Source organism: Rutilus rutilus, assembly GCF_951802725.1.
Source record: "Rutilus rutilus genome assembly, chromosome: 18".
Lineage (NCBI taxonomy): Eukaryota > Metazoa > Chordata > Actinopteri > Cypriniformes > Leuciscidae > Rutilus > Rutilus rutilus.
In genome coordinates this window covers 24318186-24343593 of record NC_140231.1, presented here as the reverse complement: position 1 = coordinate 24343593, position 25408 = coordinate 24318186, and the positions used below count along the sequence as shown (strand labels likewise).

Sequence of the window (25408 nt, the reverse complement as noted above, 5' to 3'; positions counted from 1 at the left end):
GTCTATGAATGGCTTATTGATTTCTCTGCATATAAAGCTGGGATAGGAGGGAAAACTGAAAACAACTAATTGAGGAACAGCCTACAAATTTTCAGATTGTCAACTAAGCAAAGAGTTTAGAAACCAACAGCTTCAGACATCTTTATATCAGCCATGATACACACTACACGCTTCAGTAACACACCTTCAATCCTTGCATTCTCGTTTTGCACAGACAAAAGAGAGGTGCGACAGCACTGAGTATCACCTCTGCACCCCTGCTTTTGTCACTAATCAGAAGAGAGTTTCCTCTTGAGTGCCGACTGTCTTGTTAAAGCAGTACCTGTCGGAAACACCTCTCTCATGAGCGTTTTTTTTTTTTTTTTTTTTAAGAACAGCTCAGATACAAAGAGACCAATCAATTAAATGGTAAATCACACATCAGAGGAAGAGAAGCGCCACAGCCCTGGGGCAAAAGTGTGTGCAACTGGGAGTGTGAACATGCTCAAATACACAGACACACACTAAGGGCACATCAAACGGGTCCTGACAGCTTCACATCCAGGTTAAAAACTTTCACACAAGAAAGAGAGTGCAAATGTGACATTAGGGAGGACCTTAGTCTTAGTGTCAGATGGCCGCTGCTCATATACTCACTGTCTGATAAATACTGGTTAAAAAAACGGGAAGCACTTTATTAAATTGGCATGCTCTAATCTGATTGGCTGACTTGGCAAGAACTGTAACAGCAGACAAGTTTTTTTTATCAGTTTGCCTAAAAATAAAACAAAGTCATGTTTACAAGGTACTGGGCTGATCTAACAATGCTTGTGAGGATGTAATACTCACTGGATTTGCCAAAGGTTGCCAAGTTAGTGGAATCAGGGGATTTTGGGGGGCATTTGGACAAACACACTCCTAAATGGATGTAAAAAACAAACCAAACTATAGTTGGTTGTTTTAGTCCAGCTATACATGAGTTTGGAGAGTGTACCATTATACATTAAGCAGTGTTGAAAAAAAATACCAAGTTAAAGCACATTAAAGCTCAGAGGAATACATTATATTTTAAAATGATGATCAGTTATCTTAAATTGTACATTAACCTAGATTAATAAATGCTGTAAAATTCAGTTTTCTATATCTCACCACGGACACCAAGTTGACTTCTGCTTTCTATATTTAACCACGGGCACCAAGTTGAAAACCCTCACACCATGCACACAACCTGCTCTTCAAAGGGAAAAGGCAGCAATTCTGAAAACAAAACCAATTGGAATCTTAAAATAAAGACAAGAAACACATAATAAGGGAGGTGGGAACTGGCCTGGTTTCTATATCAGCCGTTGTGAGATCTGCAGTGGCTTCTGGGTATTGTTCTTTCTTAAACAGTGACAGTTTGCGGTTGACTCAAACGGCACGCACAGAACGAAAAACGAATACACTAAATCAAAAGTGAAGGTCAACAAGGTGGTCAATATTGTCACATCTGATGTTCTTCTCTTTCAAAAAGAACGGAAAGATACGGCATCCTGTAAGCGCCTCTATTCCAGTGTGTTCCATTTAATAATGAAAGGTCAATAATAAGAAACAGGATTAAAGTAAAAGCCACAGCAATAAAGCAGTCAACCTATAAGACTGATGACACAAGGGTCGCTGGAGATTTGGCAGTCCACCATGAACAATTTACGGTGCATTCGACAAAGAAAGACGGCAGAACGACCAGCTGGCACAAAGATTTTCTGCAAGCTGGAACATTTCCTAATTAATCCGAATACACTCAAGGTGAAAAATATGGCTTTAATGATTACATGCCACCTGTTTATTTATTCACCCAGAATAATTCTCGAAATCATACTGAGTGAAAACCTGAGACAAATCTAAATGTTTCTGTCCAGCGAGCCAGGTGGTGGAAATTTTAAGACTGCATAGCAAATATATAGTTTTCAGATAAACAAATACAAAAGCATTGACACATGCAAACACAAACGCAGCCATGCTGATATTGCTATTGAGTCTTAAGAGCTCAGTGTTAAAATGCCAGCACACCAGGGACCGAGGCAACCTCTCTTTGACATCATCTGCACATGCACAATTTGAGCACTTCAATGAACCATAAAAGAATGGGAGAGAGAGAAAAAGGGAGTAGAAACGCTATAAAAATGAGCATTTACTCATCTTCATTCAAAAAGCCGCATGACTTCCTTTCTTAGAAGAATGCCTGAGCTGCTCTTTCCCATACACTGGAAGTGGATGGGGACCAAAGGTGCAGAAAAAAAATTACACAAAAGTATCATAAAAGTAGTCCATGGGACTCTTGTGCTATATTCAGAGTCTTCTGAAGTCTTTGTATAAACAACAGACGGAAATTTACATTGTTACTCTTCAAATCTTACATTGAAAAGCAGCAATGGTCACCATTCACTTTCATTCTATAGAAACGGAACCGTGTTTTCCATTTTTTAAATATGTAAAAACATTTTAATTAACCTTTTTCCACTATAAAAAGCCTTTTGTGCAGTGGAAAGGTTCCATGAATGTAAAAGGTTCTTTATGGAATCATTGATGCCAATAAATAATTTATATTTTTAGGAGTGTATAACTCCTTTTTTTTGAGTCGAACAAGTTTAAAAAGGGGATGTAAATGATGAAGGGCTTTTCAGTTATGGGTAAACTATCCCTTTAAAAAGAAGTTTCTCGCTTTTGAATGGCATTTGGGATTTGTGACAAACGGTCCACTGGTAAAAACAAGGTCTTTGCCGAGGTAAAAATTCTTCTTTTTGCTGAGAGCTAATCCGTTGCCAATTTACTCCATTTAGGTCAGGATAAAAGTTATAGTGGGCTCTTTAATCTTTGCCATGGATTTATGTATAAACTAATTAGAGCGAGCACAGGCACAGTTGCAGAGAGCCTCAACAGTTTCAGATCGCCTCAGTTCCTCAGGGTCTATCGATTCCATTCCCCTTTTTAATTCTGTCTTGTGACTATGAGCAGGGAAAAGGATGGCTCCAGTAAATGATTTGCCTTAACTGAAAAAAGGCCCTCCATTTCATAGTAGGTTTTTACGTCCGCCACTGTCTGTTTTTATTAGTCGCAAGCCTATATTAAATTTTGACTTCTCAAAAAAGTCACACAATTAAACGAACAAAAAAAGTGTTATTTTTTTTGTTAAGAATGCTGCAGTACAAGAGTTATTCTTATTTTTGTAAATTATTTTTATTTCATTTCCAACTCAAACCAACATGGCTTCACAAACTCGTCACAGACAATAGACCCATTTCACATCTCCAGGGTTCTCAGAAGCGGGAGTCGTCCTTCTTGGGTAAACTACAACAAATATAATTTTTGTGTTACCATTTACTCCAATAGCAAAATAAAAATCCATAGCATTTATTTAAAAAAATGGAACGATTGATTACAGTGGTCAGAAGAGAGAAAGTTGTCACACCCTTAAAAAACTCACACACAGAAGCGTTCACTAGTTTTCTGAAATGTAATCCCAAAGTGATACAGAACAACTAGGGCTGTTAATGTATGCGATTTTCTTTTTTCCAGTTTAATGCATTAAGCAGTTTAATTAAATGCAGCATCCATTTTTTTCCCATCATCTTTTAACAAGCGTTACATATATGATCACGCTCTTATTCATGCAAATGCTTTTAAACCATTCAAGCATGACAAGACACAAAAGAGAACTAAGTGCGGTACAGACACACTGTCTGTGAATCTCCTGTCTGTGTGTGTACACACACACATATATTATATAAACACAAACTTTATTGTTAGATGCGATTAATCGATTTGACAGCACTATATAAACTTGCTAGATTTACAATTTAAATGCATAATCACATTCTGTGAAAAGGGTCCATTGGCGATCCACTAAGCCACGTGTCCAATAGCAATCAGAGCTATTTAAACTAGTTTGCCTTATAGCAACCGCCCACTTCAGAAGAAAACCAGAGAGCCACAATGAAGGTTAGTCGGTTTTAGTCAGGATTATGGTCTTTTTAACCGTAATCTGTCTGAGTCCATCAATCAATGCTAAACTAACGCATGGCTGTGGGTGTTAAGTGGGGGATTACACTGCGGCCAAACTATTTGTTTAAAGGAAAAGAGCGCAGAGGCGTGAGGTTGCACACGGACACTACAAGGAGCAACTACAGGATTAGCTGTCCTGATACCCCTCTCATAGTGACAGACAGATCCATAAGCACAAATCTCTGTCTTGTTCCAGATTGGATGCTTTTTTTTTTGCCAGTAAACATGCCAATGTCTGACACTGGAACAGTGGTCCGAGGACGCTTACTCCAAACCATATGTTTCCTTCCTGAAGATGTACTGCTATTGGCAGAACATTCAATGGCAGTGAAGCATAGAAAAGCACTGCACTGATTTAGCAGTTTTTCCAAAGTGCTAATTTGGAGTATTTTGTTCTTGTCTGAAGGGAAAACCCCAAATGGACTGTTTTTTGGACTACTATACACAGAAGCTGTTGCAACAGGATTATAAAAATAGTGGCAGAACATCCAATGGTTCTGTTCATTTGGGGCTTACGCTTGTCGGCTTCGCAGTCATAAAACACCAAATACCATGTATGCAACTATATTTTTGCTTTTATATTTAGTATTTTGAGGGCACTTCATGGTACTAAACAATATTGAAAAAATATTTTGTGTGTTCACATAGCAAGTGGGACAAAAGTTGCCAAGTTCAGATGGATTAAAAATATTAAAAAATATATAAATAAAATCTAGAATTTTAAAAATGGCCGAACACTACCAGAGGGTTAAATTAGCAAGATTTAAAATAAGAAATTGGAATGAAGTGAATAAAATACAATAACTAAAAAATAAATACATAATAAAAAACTCTATTTAGAGTTTTATTTCCAAACGGATTCTTATGATGTACATGACGTGACATGCTCACTTTGTTTTGATTTTCAAACCCTCTGGCTACAACTCTCAGAAACGCAGGAAAAACCTGCTTTTCTTGTTGCACAGAAGGTGCGTTTCTGTAAAACTGCAAATAGCAGCTGAGCAATGCAGACACAGGTGCTCTTCTTTGTCTAGTGTTTTTCTTTCTTCCAGTCCTCATCTGAGGGCTGCCATGTTCTTTCTACGACGCTTCCTAAAGACGCAAGCTGACTCACAGGTTCGGTCTTTCGTCTTATTTTAGATCTTGAACACAGAATTGCTAAGGTTGATATCATAATTCTTTCATGAAGGCAGTGCTTAAAGGCAGCCTCCAGACTCAACATGGGTCTCAAACTCTATTGTCCGTTTCAAAAAACATGTTTAGTGGACTAACGACACTTGAGACTGTATTCCTTGAGAACTGCATATCATCAGCCACAACATGGAATTCACTATATAGCAAATTGTAAACAAGCGAGAGATGCAACTGTCAGTGCACAAACAGAACCAAACTTTTTTGACAGTTTCTAGCATGTAGGCTTGTGTCGTTGTTGTCACCTAGCCTAGAATTGTTTATATAAATTTTTTAGGCATGTGAAAAAAAAAATGAAAAAAAAAATTAAGCTACAGTAAACAAATATTTAACAGAACTAGCCTACATCACAACACTAAAGGCCAAAGCAAACTGCAGAAAGTGAACATTTAACTTTTTGGCCATTTAAGGACAGAATATTAACAGATCCCTGTTTTTAAATAATACATAAACCACTATTTTATAATATTTCTAATCGTTCTTGTCTAGACAACATTCTATGTCTGAATTCTGTGGTTAAAGAATAGCATTTTGGATAGTGGCTAACCTAAAATGGGAAAAGAAAAGAAACGACAACAAATGTTCCTGAATATTGAGTTTTCCATTTTCGAAAAGTAGTCTGTCATTTTCATTCAGCTGTACAGAAGCTAAAACATTATCAATCACTTCACTCGAGCAAATGCAAACGCAAACAACACAGCAGACTATTTGACAAAACCGACGCCATCAGGAGAAAACAGTTTCAAATCACAGCGTGTCTGAAGCCTTGAACAAAATCGCACAATGATCATGAACAAACATGAATATTGACATTCATCACAACATTATGGTGGTCACAGCAAGAAAAAAAAAAAAAAATGCATGTTGAGCTTTAGGCGCTCACAAACTAAATGCAGGTTTGAATGTCCTGATCTTATTCCCTCTCACTCTCCTATCCTAATTCAATAAATGTCTTTGGCTGCTTTGATTCCAATCATTAAGAGCAGTAAATATGAGAACAATTGCATAAAATGCTGAAACTGGACAACCGTATCCGTGTATCAGCTTTTATCGATTCAGATACACATATTTCCACTAATTCCTACCAAAGCTTTGGACAGACTGAGAAACAGTTGCATATAAACTGCACTTAGGCAGATGTTCTTTGTCCATTATTTATGCTCAGCTAACTAACTAATTAATCAAAACTTAATGCAAAAAAAGAAGTGCTGCATGGGGTGTATAAAATCTCGGTGCTCTTTGGTTGTGGGATAGTAGATCTCTGAAGACAAGAATTCCAAGGCACTCGAATATTAGTGAAAAAAGTTAAAAAGCCTTTATTTCATTCATGGCTTACTTAAAAAATTGGTGAGAAGTACACCTACGCGTTGCGGCTACATGCCTTCATCAGGGTGTGTCTTCATCAGGGTGTCACACACCCTGATGAAGGCATGTAGCCGCAACGCGTAGGTGTACTTCTCACCAATTTTTTAAGTAAGCCATGAATGAAATAAAGGCTTTTTAACTTTTTTCACTAATATTCGAGTGCCTTGGAATTCTTGTCTTCAGACAACTAACTAATTAATTTTAGTTTCCATTATACTTGCTTACTTTCTGATGAAGCTTGTTCAATTATTAATAAAGTATTATTTAAAAACCAATATTAACAGGAGTGTATGTGTGAGAAAGAACAATTAAAAGTCTTGGAAAGTGACTTACTTGATTAGCTAAAAGGTAATAAAAAATAAAAGTAGTCATTTATTATTATTAATTATTATTTAAAAAGAATCATTAAAAATTTTATAATAATATTCATCTTTATTATTTGATCTAGCTAACTAGTTTCCATTATGCACGATACTTGCTAATTTTATGATTTACATACATAAAAAAAAAATCCAGTTTAAAATCCTGTCTCATATATTAGTAACGAGGGGAAAAGGCAAAGAAAGTAATAAAAAAATAAAAAAATAAACTGAATAAAATAATAATACAAATATATAAAAAATTATACAAATAATTAATAATACAAAAATGATATAAAATAAAACAGGAGCTGAATAATTTTAAAAAGAAATAAAACCATTGCAGAAATATGAAACAAGTTGCTGATGGAAGAAGAGAGACTCTGCTAGGCTTCACTGTGGTGTGCCACCTGGATGCACAGATGACTGTCCACATTTCCCGTTTCAACTTGGCATTTTCTGAGAGAGACCTGCCAAACAGCATTTAGTGCGATGAAAGGTTGTAGCTAAACATCAAACAATTAGCAGGGTCTTATTTCCACTATAAAGCTCTCCTGCTAGTCACACTAAATCTAACCTCCTAACCCCTGCAACAGCAGTGCAGATCAAGGCTATTTTATTTTCTCTGTTTTCTGTGATCTTGTGACACGACCGTGTTCTCCAGCAAACAAGAGATGAACTGCTACAAATACGAGCTCTGCCAGAAGCACTCTACACTGTCTCCAGAAGAAACAGAAAACTCTTATTGAACAAACAGGGCTGTAGTCACGGCCAGCTGGGATGAAACGAGGCGGCTGTTGGTACAACAACGCAAAAATGTATGCCCACCCTAGCCCCTGTAGAGTTCTGTGTAAACGCAGCTATTTGCAGTTATTAAAATAATATACAGACATTGTAGCACGTCCTTGGTTTAGTAAAAGCAAGGGAACATGACCTGATGCATGCTGAATTGGCTAGATTTGATTTTTGTTGCCATAGCAATCAGTAAATCACCGAAGGCTGTATATCTGGATGGTGAGAGCTGCAAGCACAGAGGGAGCTCTGTGCAGTCTCTCAATTGTGCTGTTTTCTCATCTAAGAGACCTGCGGAAAGATCCAGAAAGGAATTTGGGTTGTACAAAACTTGTTTCTATTTTGCATAACATGCCTATATTCAAAATTGATTAGTCAATGGAATGTCTGAGCAACTAGTAAACTAATCAGTCTCAAGGAAACATTATAATTACGCTGGTTCCAGTTCACGTTCACGCTGTGATGTTTCATAAAAATAAAACCCCTTTTTTCAACAGTGACATGAAATATTGAAAATGAAACAAAATTGGCAAAAGGTTTTTAGATTTTTAAAATTAAATGCATTATTAATGTTTTAAATGAATTTTATTTAATTAATACATTTAATTAAAAAAAAAAAAAAAAGTTGTTGGAGCCTCCATATTATTGTATTGACAGTCCAATTGAATATTAAATAATTTGAATAGTTCTTCCAAACGAAGGTTAATTTAAAACAAGTATTTTAAATTTTCAACCCAGTGCCAAAGAATTTTCCCTTTCTGCCAAGACTCTTCACTTCGGTGCATCACTACTTATCACTAAAACGGTAAAGGAAGAAAAGATCAATGCTGGCAACTGGCTCCATCAGAGATCACAGCTGGTATTAAGCTTAAATCGACTGAAATCATTACCACTCCTGAGTCACCGGGGAAAAGAAATGGAAAAAGATAACGGTGAGGCAATGCCGAGGATGATACAGCAGTCATGAGCGATGACCAATCACATAGATTTGCATTGAAGACGCAGCAAAAATCCTTGGAGGCATTAAGTCAGTTCAACAGACTAGTCAGCAGATAAAGAGAGAACACATCCATATTTACAGGCAGGCAAATACGCCTGCATAAACATAAATCAGGCCTTTAGGACAATAACAATACAATAATAAACACAACACAGCTCTTGGACTTCAGGCATTTAGACAGGAACAACATCACACCCTGTCCGAACCAAGAACAATGCAAAGTTTCCAGCAACAAGCAATTTGTCTTTTCACACTAAATGCTAAACTACTGCACATGACGTGACACAACCACAACCAATCAGAAGATATTTGATGTTTAATGTACAGTTGTGAGGAGCAGGAGTTTGGACCAATGAGATTTCACAGTGATAAATGGCTACCCAAAAAAAAAAAAATAGATCAAGACAGGATTTGTCCACCAATTTGTGACAGGATTTGTTCACACTTTTTTAAAAGCTGATTTTCTGGACCAAATGTTCAAACAGCAAACAACAACAAAAAAAATCACAGAACAGAAAAAAACTACATTAAATTAATCAGAGATAAATAGAATACACATATATTTTTTTGATTATATTGTTTCTTGTTTAGACTGCAAAAAAAACTATATAGATTCACAGATTTAGGACAAAGATTCAGGCAAAAGATGCTGGTTAGGACAAAAAAAAAAGATTTAGACACGAGAGAAAGTTTTTAGCACATCACTTTCTTGCATTGTGCCTGAGTAGCCAGACTGTCTGTGTTTCTTTCCTGAGGGTGAATGACAGAACTGCTGTAAGCTATTCGAAGGTGCATCTAAAATCAGGCCTTGGGTAAAGCAAAGTAATAAGTTGGAAACTAAATAAGGCGTCTCGCTCAAGTAATTGGGTGTCCAAGAAGAAAAAGGGACATTCATAATGAATTAGATTTAGGGAACGTACGAGCAGTGTTGTGTATATGTGAGCGAGAGACTCAGGTAAAAGCCCAGAGGAAGCAGTCCTGCATCCACCAGCTGCTTCTTCTGATTTCACACTTCATTGGCCTCATTAATGTGGAGCTGAACCGCACGCCTGTGGAGACAATCGGCGAGATTAGTCTTTACCACATTCCTACTCTCTCACTTTTCCTAACAGTGTCTCTCCACACTGCCTTTCTCGTTCTCTCTCCGTGGACACAACAGTACAAACTTTCTGGAGGAGAAACTGTGTTTGCAGCCTGCGGAGAAGATCAGGGGAAATATGAGCTGCACACAGGCAGCGTCGGCCATTAGAGTGAGAGTTGGAGGAAGATCATGGTTACGAACTCAAAAACACCTGCTGAAAAAACACTCTAAGCAGACAGCGTACACAATATTCAGAGAAACACAGCCACAGCGTCAAGTCCCAAATAACTGTGTCCTTAAAGGAATATGTCACCCAAAAATTGTAAAGTTGTCAATTATGTCTCAACAAACCTATATGGCTTTCTTTCTTCGCATTTTAAAAAACGTTCATGCTGCTCAAACTACAAATAGAGACTAGGCAGCTATCAAGATCCAAAAAAGCATCATAACGTAAGTATCATAACATTGGGCCGTGCGACTCATGCGTTTGTAATAAGTCATTATTCGTCCCAGCATGTTTTATGGTGATGTTATGGTGCTTTTTAAATTCGAGGCTTTTGGTCATACCTAGGATATCCAGATCCACCAAAGGAGGGAGAGCATTTTCACATTTAGCTCCAAAACTCTGGAATAGCCTTCCTGATACTGTTCGTTGCTCAGACTCGCTCTCCCAGTTTAAAACTAGATTAAAGACGCATCTCTTCAGCCAGGCATTCATATAATATTTTTAATCTTACAGTTAAATCCGGTCTCTAGTTCATAAACGCCAGAGGAGAACTGGCCCCCGACTGAGCCTGGGTTCTCCCAAGGTTTTTTTTTTTTCTCCATTAGGTCACCTGATGGAGTTTTAGGTCACCATTAGGTTACTTGATGGAGTTTTAGGTCACCATTAGGTTACTTGATGGAGTTTTAGGTCACCATTAGGTTACTTGATGGAGTTTTAGGTCACCATTAGGTTACTTGATGGAGTTTTAGGTCACCATTAGGTTACTTGATGGAGTTTTTCGGTTCCTTGCCACTGTTGCCTTTGGCTTGCTCAGTTGGGGATATTTTGGGGATATTTAACTTTATCAATCAATAAATTCCACTAGAAACAAACCTTGTTGTATTATTTTAATTTAATACTGTGAAGCTGCTTTGATACAATCTGTACTGTGAAAAGCGCTATACAAATATACTTGACTTGACTTTTGGAGCTGTATCAAGCTTTAAAATATCTTCTTTTATGTTCAACAGAAGAAAGGAAGTCACATGATGACAATTTTCTATTTTGTGTGAACTTTACCTATTTAGTATTTTATATTATTCAATGAAATGTGTTCTGGTGTACACTGCTGTTTAAAAGTTTGGGCACTAAGATTTTTTTTATGTTTTTGAAAGAAGTCTCTTTAGCTCACAGGGGTTGCATTTATTTTGATACTTTTTTTTGTAAAAGCAGTAATATTATTAAATATTTGTACAATTTAAACTATTTTCTATTTTAATACATTTTAAAATGTAATTTCATTCCTGTGATGGCAAAGCTGAATTTTCAGCATCATTACTCGTCTTCAGTGTCAAAAGATTCTTTAGAAATCATTCTAATATGCTGATTTGAAGCTCAATTAACACGTCTCATTAATACATGTTGAAATGAGGGAACCGTGATGAACAGAAAGTAGTAAAGAACAGCATTTATTTGTAATAGAAATCTTTTTTATTTTATAAATTATAAATTATTTTTGAGCAATTTAATGCATCCTTTGCAATTGCATTTAAATGCATTTAATGCAATTTCTTTCCAAAAAGATCTTACTGAGCCTACATTTTTGAAAAGCAGGTTACATAATTGGTGAAGTAAAGAGGACATTTTGATAATTTTAGTCAAAGCTTTGATGGAAAATGACATTCAGGAATCATCAGGGCTGACACGAGATAAACGCATACAAATAGAAGTTTTTCCTGGGAGACACCAGCTTTGTCTGCACAACTAATGAGGAACTACTCCTTCCTCAAATCCATAAAAATACAGCTGGGACAGAATTAACAACATATATACATTCTAATTTAATCTCATTTGTTCTGTCAACACGCAAAGTTACATTTGACCCCCAGAGAATGCTGAAAAACTGGTTGTCAGGAAACATTGTGCAGTTATGAGCATTTCTTCAAGACAAGATTGATGGATCAATAAACTATGTTGCTTTTCTGTACAGGGGGACTTGACTAAACAAACCGTGAGGAAACCAGAGCAGCGTTATTGAGCAGAAGTCCTGATGTGATGCTGACTGATGAAATAAAAACACTCAGATCTTCAACCGTGATAGCACGGTGCATGATTCTGAAGCGCAGAGCAAGAACATCGACATTTTTGTCTGGGCAAGCATGTCAAGCAATGCAATGAAGGCGAAAACGATGAGTGGGCAGCTCTTTTCAAGCGTAAGCACTATAGTTAGCAAGAAATTCGTTCTTCATGGTAAAACAGCAGTTGTTTAAAAGTCAAAGATCAATGCCAACATGGTGCGAAATGCGAAAAAAGTTTTGTGTAGGCAATATATAAAACTGGCATATATCAATTAAGCTTACTTATTCGCTTGTTATACTACCAGTTATGAGGGATAATACCATTTTATACAATTTTAAAGGGAAAACATGAATGAAACTCATTTAACAACTCATCTGTTTACATCTGTTCATCATATAAAGTCTCTTAAGTCGAGTCTCTTGAGAATATTTGGACTAAACCACTCGAGTCATATGGATTCGTTTTAAAATCTCTTTATGAACTTTTTGAAGCGTCAAAGTGGTAGTTGCGTAGAGTGTCAATGGAAGGACAGAAATATCTCAGATTTCTTTTAAAATCTCTTCATTTGTGTTTCGAAGATGAACGAAAGTCTTATGGGTTTGACAATTCTTTCATTTTTAGGTGAACTAACCCTTTAAATAATGTATAGTTGTTGGTACACATTAAGCTTTTCTTGCGATTTTGTCACCTGTCATGTGTACAGATTCTTTTTATGCAGGAGAAGCGCATTCAAATATGGACGTACAAGAGGTGGCCGTGGTAACAAACAACAATACCTTGACTTGCTGACTTAATTTAAAAGGTTTAAAAGGTTAACTTTTATTTGAGGAATTCTGTTTATGATATTGAGTTTGCAATAAATATGCCTACACTGGCTAACAGTGATTAAGTGAATGCTTGCGTGTAATGTACAATGATCACAATGCAAGGCAAGCACAGGTGCATGTACAACCTATTTTTCAGTGCCATTCAGTATGGGATTTGACTGTTTGATTCATAGATTAAGTAGTCTATTTTTAAAAGGATTGCTTATACAGACTGTGTGTTCTGGGGGTTTGTTAGACTAGTCTGTTACAACATGTCCGTTTAAATGTTAATGAAATTAGTCTCAACTACATACTTCCAATTCAGTGCATATTGCTCTGAAAAAAGAGAACTAGTTTTATTCGCATCAAAAAAATATTATTTAGCATCACCAAATCAGCCTAAGTAAATTAATTTATACCAATAAAACACATTTTTATGGGTTCAATCAGGTAAAATAGCTCTTCAAAGTAACAATTGTAGGTGACCACATTTTAGATGTAGAGCTGGAATTCAGAGGCTGTCTAGGTATATGTGGAGGTAGATGGGCGATGCTGGAAAACACACACACACACACACACACACACACACACACACAAACCTCAGATGCAGCAGCAGTTTCCTCGGTACGCTTGAGTTCAGCCTCCGGCCCTCGCAGGGTCTGCAGGAAGAGAGCGGCTTTCCTCTTGCGCTCAGCCTGAAGCTGCCGCTCTTTTGACTCTTTGGAGGCCTGGGCCAGTTTCTCTCTCGCTGCTGCTGCTAACCGATCCTCCAGCTTCTGTTTGGCTGGAAGAGAAAAGGGAAAGAGAGGTCAGACACACACATTTGTCTTGATATACACCATATGCTCTAAAAACTAAAAGCATGTGCGAGTGAACTTGCATGCAGAGGTGCAGTGAGTACGCAAACGCAAAGTATTTCTAGTTTTGTAAGCCCGCGTGCCTCATAAAATCTGCATAGAGCTTAAAAAGCTACAAGATAACGACGCGTCACATTTTAATGTTTCGCATTTAACACGATAAAAATAACATTCACTCTCTGCTTAGGTGTTAAAGGCTGCCTGGCTACTGATTGTATAATAGTCGACAGTGTCTCAATTTATCTAGTTCAAGTAGGCAGTGTACTCATGTATAATTTTTCAAGTTTTGTTCATGGGAACAGCGATAACAAAAGAAAAAGAGGGGAAAAAAAACAAGTCATTATATTATACAAGAACAAGTAGAGGGCCCTGTCAGCATTCACACTAAAAATAGGTCCCCTGCCACGAACAATCACATACAACTCCGGAACAAACACAACTGGAGAGAGAACAGAGGCATCTCCATTACGTCATTTTGAGAAAATAATACTAAGTGTTGCAGCGAGAGACAGAGTTAGAAACGGAATTTGTGAGAGATGTTCCTTAATCAGTGAAGCTCAAAATCACAAGGTATTCGCACCGCCCTGAAACGATCTTGCAGCCTTGACGTCCTGTTATGATTTAACCTAGTCTTCTATTAATGCACGGCACTGTGCCATCTCCTTAATGAGGGAGCTTAGAGACAAACCACAATGAAATGACAAGCAGAGACTCTTAAACCATTTCAGATGTGTTCTGGAAAGAAAATGAAAGAATTGTACATATTAATTGTACAATATTAGAATATAAGTCTTTAGCTGATTCAGTGAGAAACAGATCAGACCAATTTATGAACGAATCATTTAAATCGATTTTGCTAGCTGAACCACCAAATTCATTGAAAAGATCTGATATGGCACGTTCACAAATTGGACACGGACACTTCTATCATGAGATCTAGGGCAGATCTCCACATTTAAGTGATCTTTTTAATATTATTATTATTAATATTATATTTTATATTTTTTATTTGTTCTAAATAATAATAATTAAAAAAAAAAAAATATATATATATATATATATATATTTTAATAATTTAATCATTTTAATAATTTACTAAAACTCAAACAAAAATAAATTAAAGCTATATAGCAAATAGAAATAACAAAACTGTCAAAAGCACATTACAAAATTACTCAAACTTAAACAAATTAAATAATAATAATAATAATAATAATAATAAATAAAAAGATAGAATGTTAATAAAATAAATCCCTTTTTGTGTTCTACTTGAGAAAGAAATGCATACAGGTGAGTAAATAAAGACTGTTTTCCTTCAGAGGTGATCTATTCCACAAGGTATCAACTAAATTGCCCCCAAAAATGTACAGAAATAAAATGATGAGCCATTTTGGCATAAGAGTAGTTCTTATAATAAGAGTTGCATTGAAGTTGCAAACAAATCATCCGATGCAGTTTTTTTTTTTTATATAACTAATCATTCTATCTTTTCTGAGCGCTTGTGCTCATCCCTAGATAAAAGACTGCAATACCTTTACATATGTGTGACAAGCACTTTCAATGCAACCCCCAGCACTTAACACCTGTAATTTTCTTGTGGCATTTCTCAAAGCAACGACTCAAGTAATTGACTGCTTTTTCCTGCAAATGTCCTTCTCTCGCATATTTTCTCATCTACACACTTCAGAAGTCAATGAGCAATTGAGGCTGCGAATAACATTGACAAAATCCAATAAGGCTACCTTTTGAAACTACAATTTGTAACAAACAGGTAAGCTTCTGAGGGAAACACAAGGGGTGTAAATACTTTGCCTCTCAGCTTCCACAACACACAACCGCAAGAGAGACGGCAGAGAGTCGACCCAATAAAACTCTAACTCATGATCACACAAACTCACTCCATTCAGTAAATAAACTAAAGGTAATAGACGGACACATGAAAACAGACCGAGTGAGTGCTGAATTGTGCATCTGTGATTCTTTAACAGCTCATCAATACAGATTATGTTCCTCCAGTCCGGATGGGTCGATAGTCATGCAATCTAAGCTAGTTTGCCACTGAGCGAGGCCTTCTTTGCTGCAGTGCCATTTATTTCACTTCCCCCGCACAGTAAACTTCCTCTGGGCATCTGGTCTTATTACTGTAATTACCCCTGCGTTCCAGGAGCATTACTGCTCAGCGTTTGGACAGAGAGTCTGCCATGTGCAGTCCGGTGTCATTGATAAGGTTTAAACAAATTAATTTTTAATGAGGAACAAGAAAACCAATGCAAAGCCTACGTGTTAGAACGAAATGTGTATCTCTTGTTAAAGGAATAGTTTAAACAAAAACGAACCTCTATCATCATTTACTCACCTTCATTGTCATTCCAAACTCATTTGACTTGCTGTCTTCCATAGAACATAAAATATTGAACAATATCCTGGCTCGACCCTTTTCCATTTAATAAGAGTAAATTAGTACTGGGGCTGTAGACCTCAAACTTGTTTGAATGGATATGGATGGCAAATGGCAAGATTGTCTATGAATTCTAACTTAAATTTGAGTCCCAAATTATATCATAATATATCAAATCAGATGTGTTTAGAGCAATATAAGTCATATTGGAGACATTCTATTGACATTCATTATATATTGGAAAACAGTGGCCAGTTCATTATTCAAAATTTGTCCTTTTGTGTTATAAGGAAGAATGGGTTTGGAAAGGCATGAGAGTGATTAAAAATGATGCAGAACTTTCATTTTTAGGTGCACTATCCCTTTAAATGCACTATATCATGAAAACTAAAAACATTCAAGAGCGGATAAGATTTTAAAACTATAAAGCAAGGACCTATTTAACTGATTAATAGTGATCATAAAGTCTTAGAGTATTATACAAATTTAAATAAATGCTGTTCTTTCGAACTTTCCATTCATCAAATAATCCATAAAAACTGTATTATGGTTTCTACAAAAAAATATGAAGGATCATGTGACACTGAAGACTGGTGTAACGCCTACAGAAAATTCAGCTTTGCCATCACATGAATAAATTACATTTTAAAATGTATTAAAATAGAACATTTTTAAACTGTAATAATATTGCAAAATATTATTGTTTTTACTGCATTTTGATCAAATAAATGCAGCTTTGGTGAGCATAAGAGATTTGACTGAAAACACAAGGTGTATTCTGTTTTTAGCTCAAAACACATTTTCAATCTCTCATGCACACCTGCATGTCTCGTTTCCTGTGAAGATACTGTCGGCATCTTTGATTGAGAGGTGTCCTGCTTGTTTTAACTGTGTGAAACTCTCCCTCTTAATTATGGGAGACAGTTACTGCCGCTGGTGAGCATAGTCCATCTGGATGGATCTATTACATTACGGCCCTGGCCCTCGCCGAAATAATTGAATGCGCTGCCAGTCATGGTGATGTGACAGCGATCAGATCATCTCACTATGTAAAGTCTCTGAGGGTCAAAAGAACAAAGAAGTCCGAGAAGTGGAGCGAAATCCGGTAACTCTTGGCTGAATGCGATTATGATGAACTACTACTGTTTGTTTCGCAATATTTATTATCTTGTTACAGTAAAATATGTTTGGCTTCTAAGCTTCTGGCCATTGAGAAATTACATTTGGGCTGCAACAATTACAGTGAAGGAAATCAGCATGAGTTATTTTTGTAATACTCCACAAACTGACTCATCTCTTCTGTTTGAATTTTTATGAACATTATAAAAGAACAGCCTTGAAAACAGCAAACAAGGGCTTATTTCAATTAGGAATTACTTATGAAACTTCTGAATTTCTGAACTTCAGACTTTCAAGCTCAAAAATGGCAAAAAGAGCACCATTGAAATATAATATTAATATAAAATAATTTATTTATAATATTAAAATATTATCCTCCCTTCTTTTTTCTTTACTTACTTGTTCCTTCCTGCCTGCCTGCCTTTATTTCTTGTCTTCCTTTCCTCCTGCCATGTTCTAAATCTACATTTTCCCTCTTCCTTTCCTTAATTTCTTCCTATCTCTTCCTTCTTCATTCTTAGTTATTTCTTCCTTCCTTGTTGCTTTTTCCTTATTTCCCTCTTCTAGTTCTGTTTCTTCTTCCTTCACTTTCTCTTTGCTTCCCTTACAATCCTTCATTCTTTCTTCCTTGATACTTTCTTCTTTCCCTCTTCCTGTTCCTCATTTTCTCTTTCTTTTTCCTGTTCTTTGTTTCCTAATCCTTCCGGTCCTTCATTCATTCTTCCTTCCAACATTATTTCCCTCTTCCTGTTCTTCATTCTTTCTTCCTTCCTACCTTCCTTAAATCTTCCAGTTTCTTGATCCTAACAACCCTTTCCCATCCTTGATTTATCCATCCTTTTCAATTTTCCTGTCTTACCTTTTTTCTTTCATTCCTATCTTCCTTCCTTCCTATCTTCCTTCCAACATTCTTCCTTCCAACAACTCTTCCCGTTTTATATTCTATCTCCCTTCCAACATTCCTTCCCTCTTCCCTTTTTACGTTCTATCTTCCTTCCAAAATTCCTTCCCTCATCCTGTTTTACGGTTTATCTTCCTTCCAACATTCCTTCCCTCTTCCCGTTTTATGTTCCATCTTCCTTCCTTCCCCGTTCCTGACCTTCCTTCATTCCCATTTCCTGAACTTCCTTCCTATCAAATTTCACCTTTCAGAGTTCCACTGAGTTTGGATCAACATGTGTGTGTAAATGCTGACAGAAAGTTCATTTTTGGGTGAACAAAAATTTAAAGTAAAATAATCTTGATTTACCTTGTTTGGCCTCTTGCTCTTCCAAGGACAGTCCAGGTTTCTTCTCCTCAGCCAATGGAGGCTGAGGCGGCTCTCTGGCTGCCTCAATCAATCCTATGGCCAACTCTACTCCCTCTTGCACCTCCCCCTTCATCCCATCCTCATCAGAGTCGTCGTCCAGCCGCACACGATTCTTCTCCAGAGGTAAAAGGTCGTTTTCTTTTGACTTTATGGCAAAGCAGATAGGTGCGAAAGACGCTGGGCAGTGGGTGATAATAGACATTATATTTAGTAAATGTCTTTAACCTTCCTCACTTAGCACACGTCTACTGTACAATTACTGTAATTACGGTCAAACACATGACATGATCATTAAGTCCAATAGCTCCTCTAAATGAACATCAGTGGAGACAGAGGGGTCAGCCTGAGTGAAACAGCCTGAGCTAGGGCTGCACGAATTATCGCAATTTACATGTAATCGCATGTTTTGAAATCGCAAAGCCTGTGATTGTTTTTTATGCACAGCTTGTCATTGATGTACGGCTCTGTAAATGCTGCTCCATCTGAAAGCACTGCGAGTTTGAGTCACTTATAATGTGCATTTGAAAAAACAACATTCTGAAATATCAATGTGGATGACAAGGATGTTCTGAGGTCGGGTGGTGGGGGGCTTGATCATGGAGCGCAGAGCTGCCTTACCTTTAAGGAGCTTGCCATCATTCTGCTGCTTGTCAGAAGAGCAGTCCGCTGTGCTGTCCCCCCTACTGTTGTAAAGCAAGGAACCCTGTGAAGCCGGGACAACAGGAACAGAGACAGAGAAGAGAGACACATAGTTACTTTACTTTGCAGACACAGCTCAAGGATGAAAATCCTGAGCTCTCAATTTTTAGACAAAGGCTCTTTCAAAAGCGTGACAGCATTTTAAAGGACCTTCTTTGTACCGAACATGTGGTAATTCTGAGCCAGTAATTCCTTAAATGTGCCGTTTCACAGGTGAAGATGGGGATGAACAGGGGGATGTAGAAAGAGTTCAGGCTACAGGAAGAGTCTGAGAAAGAATCTTTTCTTTCTCTTCCTTTTAGCTTTCTTTACTTTCTTTCCTTCCTGCTTTATTTCCCTTAAAGGTTGTATCAGCGATTTCAGGCCCAAAACAGGCCCAAACATTAATGATCACATTCATCTAATCTTTCCTAACGATCCGCTAGCTGCCCGCCCCATAAGCAGGCCGTCAAAAAACCGCGTCTCTGTAGGCAGCCTAGGCTCTGAGATCTGCACACAAAAACAATTGGTTTCACCAACCACTCAAAACCAAAATAAATAGTGTTCCAACCAATCACCGACAGGGGGTGGGTGTTGTGAGGTTTTGCGCTCGTGTCCCCCGACTTCGCGTGTAGCCGTGCACAAGCGGAGAACACGAGCGCAAAACCTCAAAAAAAAAAAAAAAAACCTGATACAACCTTTAAATGCTTTTGTTTTTGTCTTTCCTTCCTTACTCTTTTACATTCTTTGCTGCCTTGCTTCCAGTCAATTTACATTCATTCCTGCCTTCCTTTGATATTTTACAGTCTTTCCTGCCTACTTTGTCATTTTACCCTTCTTTCTACCTGCCATCCTTCTTTCCATTTCGCCCTTCTTTCTTCCTGCAATCTTTCCTTCCTTCCTTTCATTTTAGCCTTTCTTCTTCCTGCATCCTTATTTCCATTTTAACCTTCCTTTCTTCTTTCCTACCATCCTTCCTTTCATTTTACCAGTCTTTCTTACTGCCATCCTTCCATCAATTTTACCCTTCTTTCTTCCTGCCATTCTTTCTCCCATTTTAACCATCATTCTTCCATCCATCCATCCAATAAGAGAAAAAAAAAATTCTTCAATTCCAGTTCAATGTGCAGAAACAAATACAAGTATGCCTTGTTTGGAAACAATAATTATTTTTGCAACTATGATGTATGCCTCAGAAATTTCATTACGTCACCTTTAAACAATGAAGAGAAGAAAGAAGAGCATTTCCCACTTGCTATATGGATTTTGGCCTGAGCTCTATTAGGATGAGATTCAGGGTTTGAGAATCACTCTGGAAGCAACGCTGATGGACGAGTATAATCTCGGCAAAGTTCTACAGCAGAGGGAAAGTACGACAAGCTCCTTCACGGTCGTGTGGCGTGAGAGCAATGCGAGCCTGATGCTCTCGTTTATCAACCATCTGCCAGCAGACTGCATGCTCAAAATGTCTAATTCCACCTCAATACACATGGAAGTCTGGACTCCACACTGTTTTATGGTGAAAAACTCCACACTTTAATGAGGTACAGTGTTCCCCACACTAATGAGTTGTTGTTTTCATCATACTGACCCAAATCTGTGTGTTTTATTCTTTTGTTTGAGTCAGCGCAAGAGTAAAAAATGAATATTCTGCACTGCTGTACGCTAATAGGTATTGACACAAATAATAAAGAGAATCACAGATGCTGTGATAATCCCATGTAATCTAGCTGCCGGGTTTTTTATGTAACAAGAAAAAAAACGTGAGAGGACAAAAGAGAGAGATTCTAAAAACTGAAAGTTTTCAATATTTTACAGCTCTATTAAGAAGTGTCTGTAGATCCTCACTGTAGCCCTGGGTAAGATGAAGGGTCAGGGGGACATTAAACCCAGTTAAGAATCTATCACCCACAGATGAAAGACATGATGAAGGAATTAAAGTGGGAGATTGGATCTGTGACCAGACACTCGATAAAAAAGTGAAGAGAGACACTGTGTGGGAAAGAGAGACACTGTGTGGGGAGAGAGAATGTTTCAGAGTAGCCTGTACTCCAACTTAGTGCTGAGAAACAGAAGAACCAGTTTAAAGAACCTTATTCAGATACATTTAAGAAGAAAGAAAGAAAGAAAGAAAGAAAGAAAGAAAGAAAGAAAGAAAGAAAGAAAGAAAGAAAGAAAGAAAGAAAGAAAGAAAGAAAGAAAGAAAAATCTCCATTACACAAAATAATCACTCTTTTAAGACATTTCTTTTTAATGAATCCATTGCAAAAACAAGAAAAAGAAAATGAAAACAAATGAGCCTCAAACCTCACTGCTTAATCATTTTAATAAATAATAATATATAATTTATTAATAATTTAATTATAATAAAAAAAAACAGCAATGTATATAAAAATAACAACAACAATTAATATATGTATACAAAATAGAGGGGGCTATATATGGTTCAATATATTCAGTATTAATTGTGTCATGGTTTTTCAAAAGTCGAAAAAAGATTTGTTAGTGGAGCCGTTTAGGAGCTGGAAACGTTAAGCAGAATTGGAAGCAAAACTGATCTAAATTACAAGCACTCTCCTGAGCAGTGTATTTGTTTCCGCCTGTTTGCTCTGCTCGAAAAACGTGAAATTCAGTGTGCTGCGGTTTCCAGAGAATCCTTCGGTAGAGACCTCTGTTGTCAACTTATATCACCAAATTAATATCAAATGAACATTAATAACAAATCAAGGGCTGTTGTATAGACTCCCCCTCAGAGCAACATTTCCTAGATTTTCTTAAACACGTTCTCCCCTGCAGAGATGGTGCCATACTGAATGTCTTCATTCTCTCATATAAAGGCAATAATCCCTTAATCCTGTTTATGGGTAAAGTCAGCAGAAGAAATGCATGCTGATGGACCATGGCATGTGGAAGTAGCTCTACAATAGCAAACCACGGATGAGCAATGTGCCTACGGAAGAGTTAGAATGCTGTAATTCAGAGTAAAATGACAGGTGTCTCTCACGAAAGATTACAAAGAGATTCTGATGCTATAGGAAATATAACTCTGCCATCATCTTTAAGAAAATATGATACACGCATAATTAAATACACTCTTAAGTTGATCTTGTTAAATCAGACTATTCACTAACAAAATTTCTCTCTTCACACAATGTACTAAATCTCAGAATATTTTCAGATTTCTGAGTTCACATTTCCGCCCCAATCCCCTGACATCACATTGTATTAATTGGTTCCGAACAGCGGTGCGGTTGCGCCATCAGCACAGTTCCACCAAGAATACTAGCGACAGCTGTTTACCTCGGTTGCTAAGTAACAACTTGGGAGGAGAAGGAATAAAAACAGGAATATATTGTTCGCTTGACTTTTTTTGACACATGTTTTTGTCTATTTGGTACAGGACTTAAACCTACACACGCTATGTTGAATAAAAAATCTGAACCAAAATAACAGAAAAGGTTAACCTTTTTTTTGTACACCGTGATAAGTGAACAAACAAAACTAAGAAGAAGACTTAGTTGCAAGAAGGTGAAGGTTTTTTTTTTTAAACATGTTAACCTTTCAAAGAACATTTTAAAGAAAATATGACACTTTAAAAAACCGGGGATAAAGCTGTAAATGACTTATTAACAACAAGCAAATATAACAAAAGATAAAAACACACCAAAATGCTGTTTAACACCTTTCTTTGTAACATTAGGTATATGCCGCTTTTCAAAACTGCAAGAAAACAATGTTAATAAATGTTTAAGCAACAGTTCTTATGAAGATGCTCCGATATTCTTGAAGATGCTCCGATATTTCAACTGACTGCATTACATTTCAATTCATATCTTAAGCTGAAAAATGAGAACAAACATGATAGAATTATGTTAAAACATAAAAGTTATGCCAATTTACATGTTGTAAGAAAATGTGCCTTTGCAAAAGCAAATGGTTGTGTCTTGCCTACATGCTTATTGCATTTGTCTTGCATCCAAGATGCAAAGAATACAAGCTGCCCACCTAAGGCATTTTCTGCAGAGACGAGCATCACTTGGGTAAATTAAACCAGAATGTTTTCTAAGATGCATCTTCAAGACTTTCTCAGTGCGGTTTCTCACATCCTAACTCAGAAAGTAACTTTCATGCAAACCGAACTGAACTTTGACATCAAACAGACAGAAAACTCCAACGTAAAAATGTCTTACTGCAAGTACAATGTTGAGCAGTGGCAAAACTGCTTTCGTAACAACTTGTAAAGATTCACTAAAAGTTCAGGTGGCAGAGAATGCAGAAAGTGAAAACAAAAACAGAGTTTTTAGACAACAAAAGTAGGTTTCTTATCTGAAAAGTCAAAAGTAGAACCAAAGTGCTCTCCAGATAGAGGAAGACAACAAAATCAAGAGACCGAGAAGAACATCAACAGTAATATTCTGCTTTAAAGAAACTGGTGACTCTTTTAGAGATGCTGCCCCTGTTCCTTTAGTTAATCAGTCTAAATGAGCTGCTGGAGGTCTTGTGTTGTGAACAGTTTGATTATTTCCACTAATAAAGCCATCAATGCAGTGGCCCGAGGACGGCTGCGGGTTATCTGACGAATCCACTGCCGACATGACACAGCAGGGCACTACTACAACACTGGATAAAAAAAGGGCACAAAACAAATTGGAATAAAAAGAGACAGCAGGGTGAGTTGAGGGAGGAGAGGTGCAATCCAGGTTCATTTCCCCAGAGGAAAACACAATGGAAGAAAGCAAACAAAGAAAGCAGGGTGACTGGTGTTTCACCTCTTCAAAGGTGAGCTGAAGTACTGCAGACCGAGCAAAGAAAAACAGGCGCAAATCAAGGACAGTGCCTTCCGAGCTGCAAGCACAGAGCTAATTGGAGTATAAAAATGCATCTTGATATGTTAAGGATGACAATTAAAAGGATTGCTAGTAGCTGAAGAGAGTGAGAGATAAGGGAGGGAACGAAAAATAGAGAGGAAGAGAAAGATATCTCTCAATTTGTATGTAAAAACAAACTAAAAACATGTATACATGCATTTCCAAAGGAGCTGTATGGGCTAGACTTAAGGCAAAAATATTAAGCTCATATTTTTGCTAAAACCCTTCTAGTCAAAATCTGCTACGGGGTAATTAATGGGACAACAGTGTTAAAAAGTGATTTTTCACTATTATTTACAACAAGATCAGCATTTTCATGGGTTTAAACTAGATGTACCGCATCGCGGTACAAAATATGACCGCCGCTCAGGCCTGCACTGGCTTTCCACAAAAATAAATGACGTGGAGTAATTTGGCTGTATTGCGTGTTTATGTATATACCTAAAAAAAGTAATAGTATGTGCATGTCTTTCTGTGTGTGTGTGTGTGTGTGTGTGTGTGTGTATGTGTGTGTGTTTGTGTATGTGTGTGTCTGTGTGTGTGTCTGTGCGTGTATGTATGTGTGCGTACATGTGTGCGCGTGTGTGTTTGTGTGTGTGTGTCTGTGCATGTGGATTTGTATGTGTGTGTATGGGTGTGTGTCTGTGCGTGTGGATGTCAGTGTGTGTGCATGCTTGCGTTTGTTTGTATTCCTGCATGTGTGTGTGTGACAGTATCATCCTAAACCAGCAACCCTTCGCTCAACAGCACCATCTACAGGCCGATGAGTGTACAGTCACTAAATGTGCACATAAATGAATTTATTTTATACCCCCCCATGGATGAAATTCTACAAAACTTAGCAGAGGATACCCCCAGAGGATGTCAAGTTAATCATACACATGAAATATGGTGCAGTTCTGAACATCTCCACTGAAGATAGGGGCGATTAAAGCAGAATAATATTGCATTTTCATTTTTTATGGGAGGGGCTCAAATCACAAATGAGTGATTATGGGCTAGGTTGATGTGGGCCCTTAAGAGCAACATACCATAACAATTTCTTCATCCTCGGTGCCACGGTTCAGGTAGTTATTTAGGAAAAACTGCATTTTTTTGGGTTTGGGGGGGCCCAGCGCGGGGGGGGGGGGGGGGGGGGGGGTGGCCCCCGGGGACCAAACGAAATTTTTCCGTAGAAGTCTAGTGGGGCTACATGCCCACCAAATTTCATGTTCCCCGGTGTTTCGGTGTCCCTGGTATCGTTGACGAAAAATTTACGGGGGCCCCAGCGCGGGGGGGGAA

At 37.4% G+C, this 25408-nt stretch overlaps 1 protein-coding gene across 2 annotated transcripts in view; it reads right to left on the bottom strand.

Moving 5' to 3' along the window:
- sfswap (splicing factor SWAP) overlaps window positions 1-25408 on the bottom strand; it is an 88764-nt gene that overhangs the window by 22817 nt on the left and 40539 nt on the right. For both annotated transcript variants that reach the window (XM_084386740.1, XM_084386741.1), the window contains exons 11-13: window positions 19200-19284; window positions 18522-18758; window positions 13498-13682 (exon numbers count right to left, since the gene is read on the bottom strand). In XM_084386740.1, coding sequence (XP_084242866.1) covers window positions 13498-13682; window positions 18522-18758; window positions 19200-19284 — 507 coding nt within the window. The remainder of the gene's footprint in view (window positions 1-13497; window positions 13683-18521; window positions 18759-19199; window positions 19285-25408) is intronic.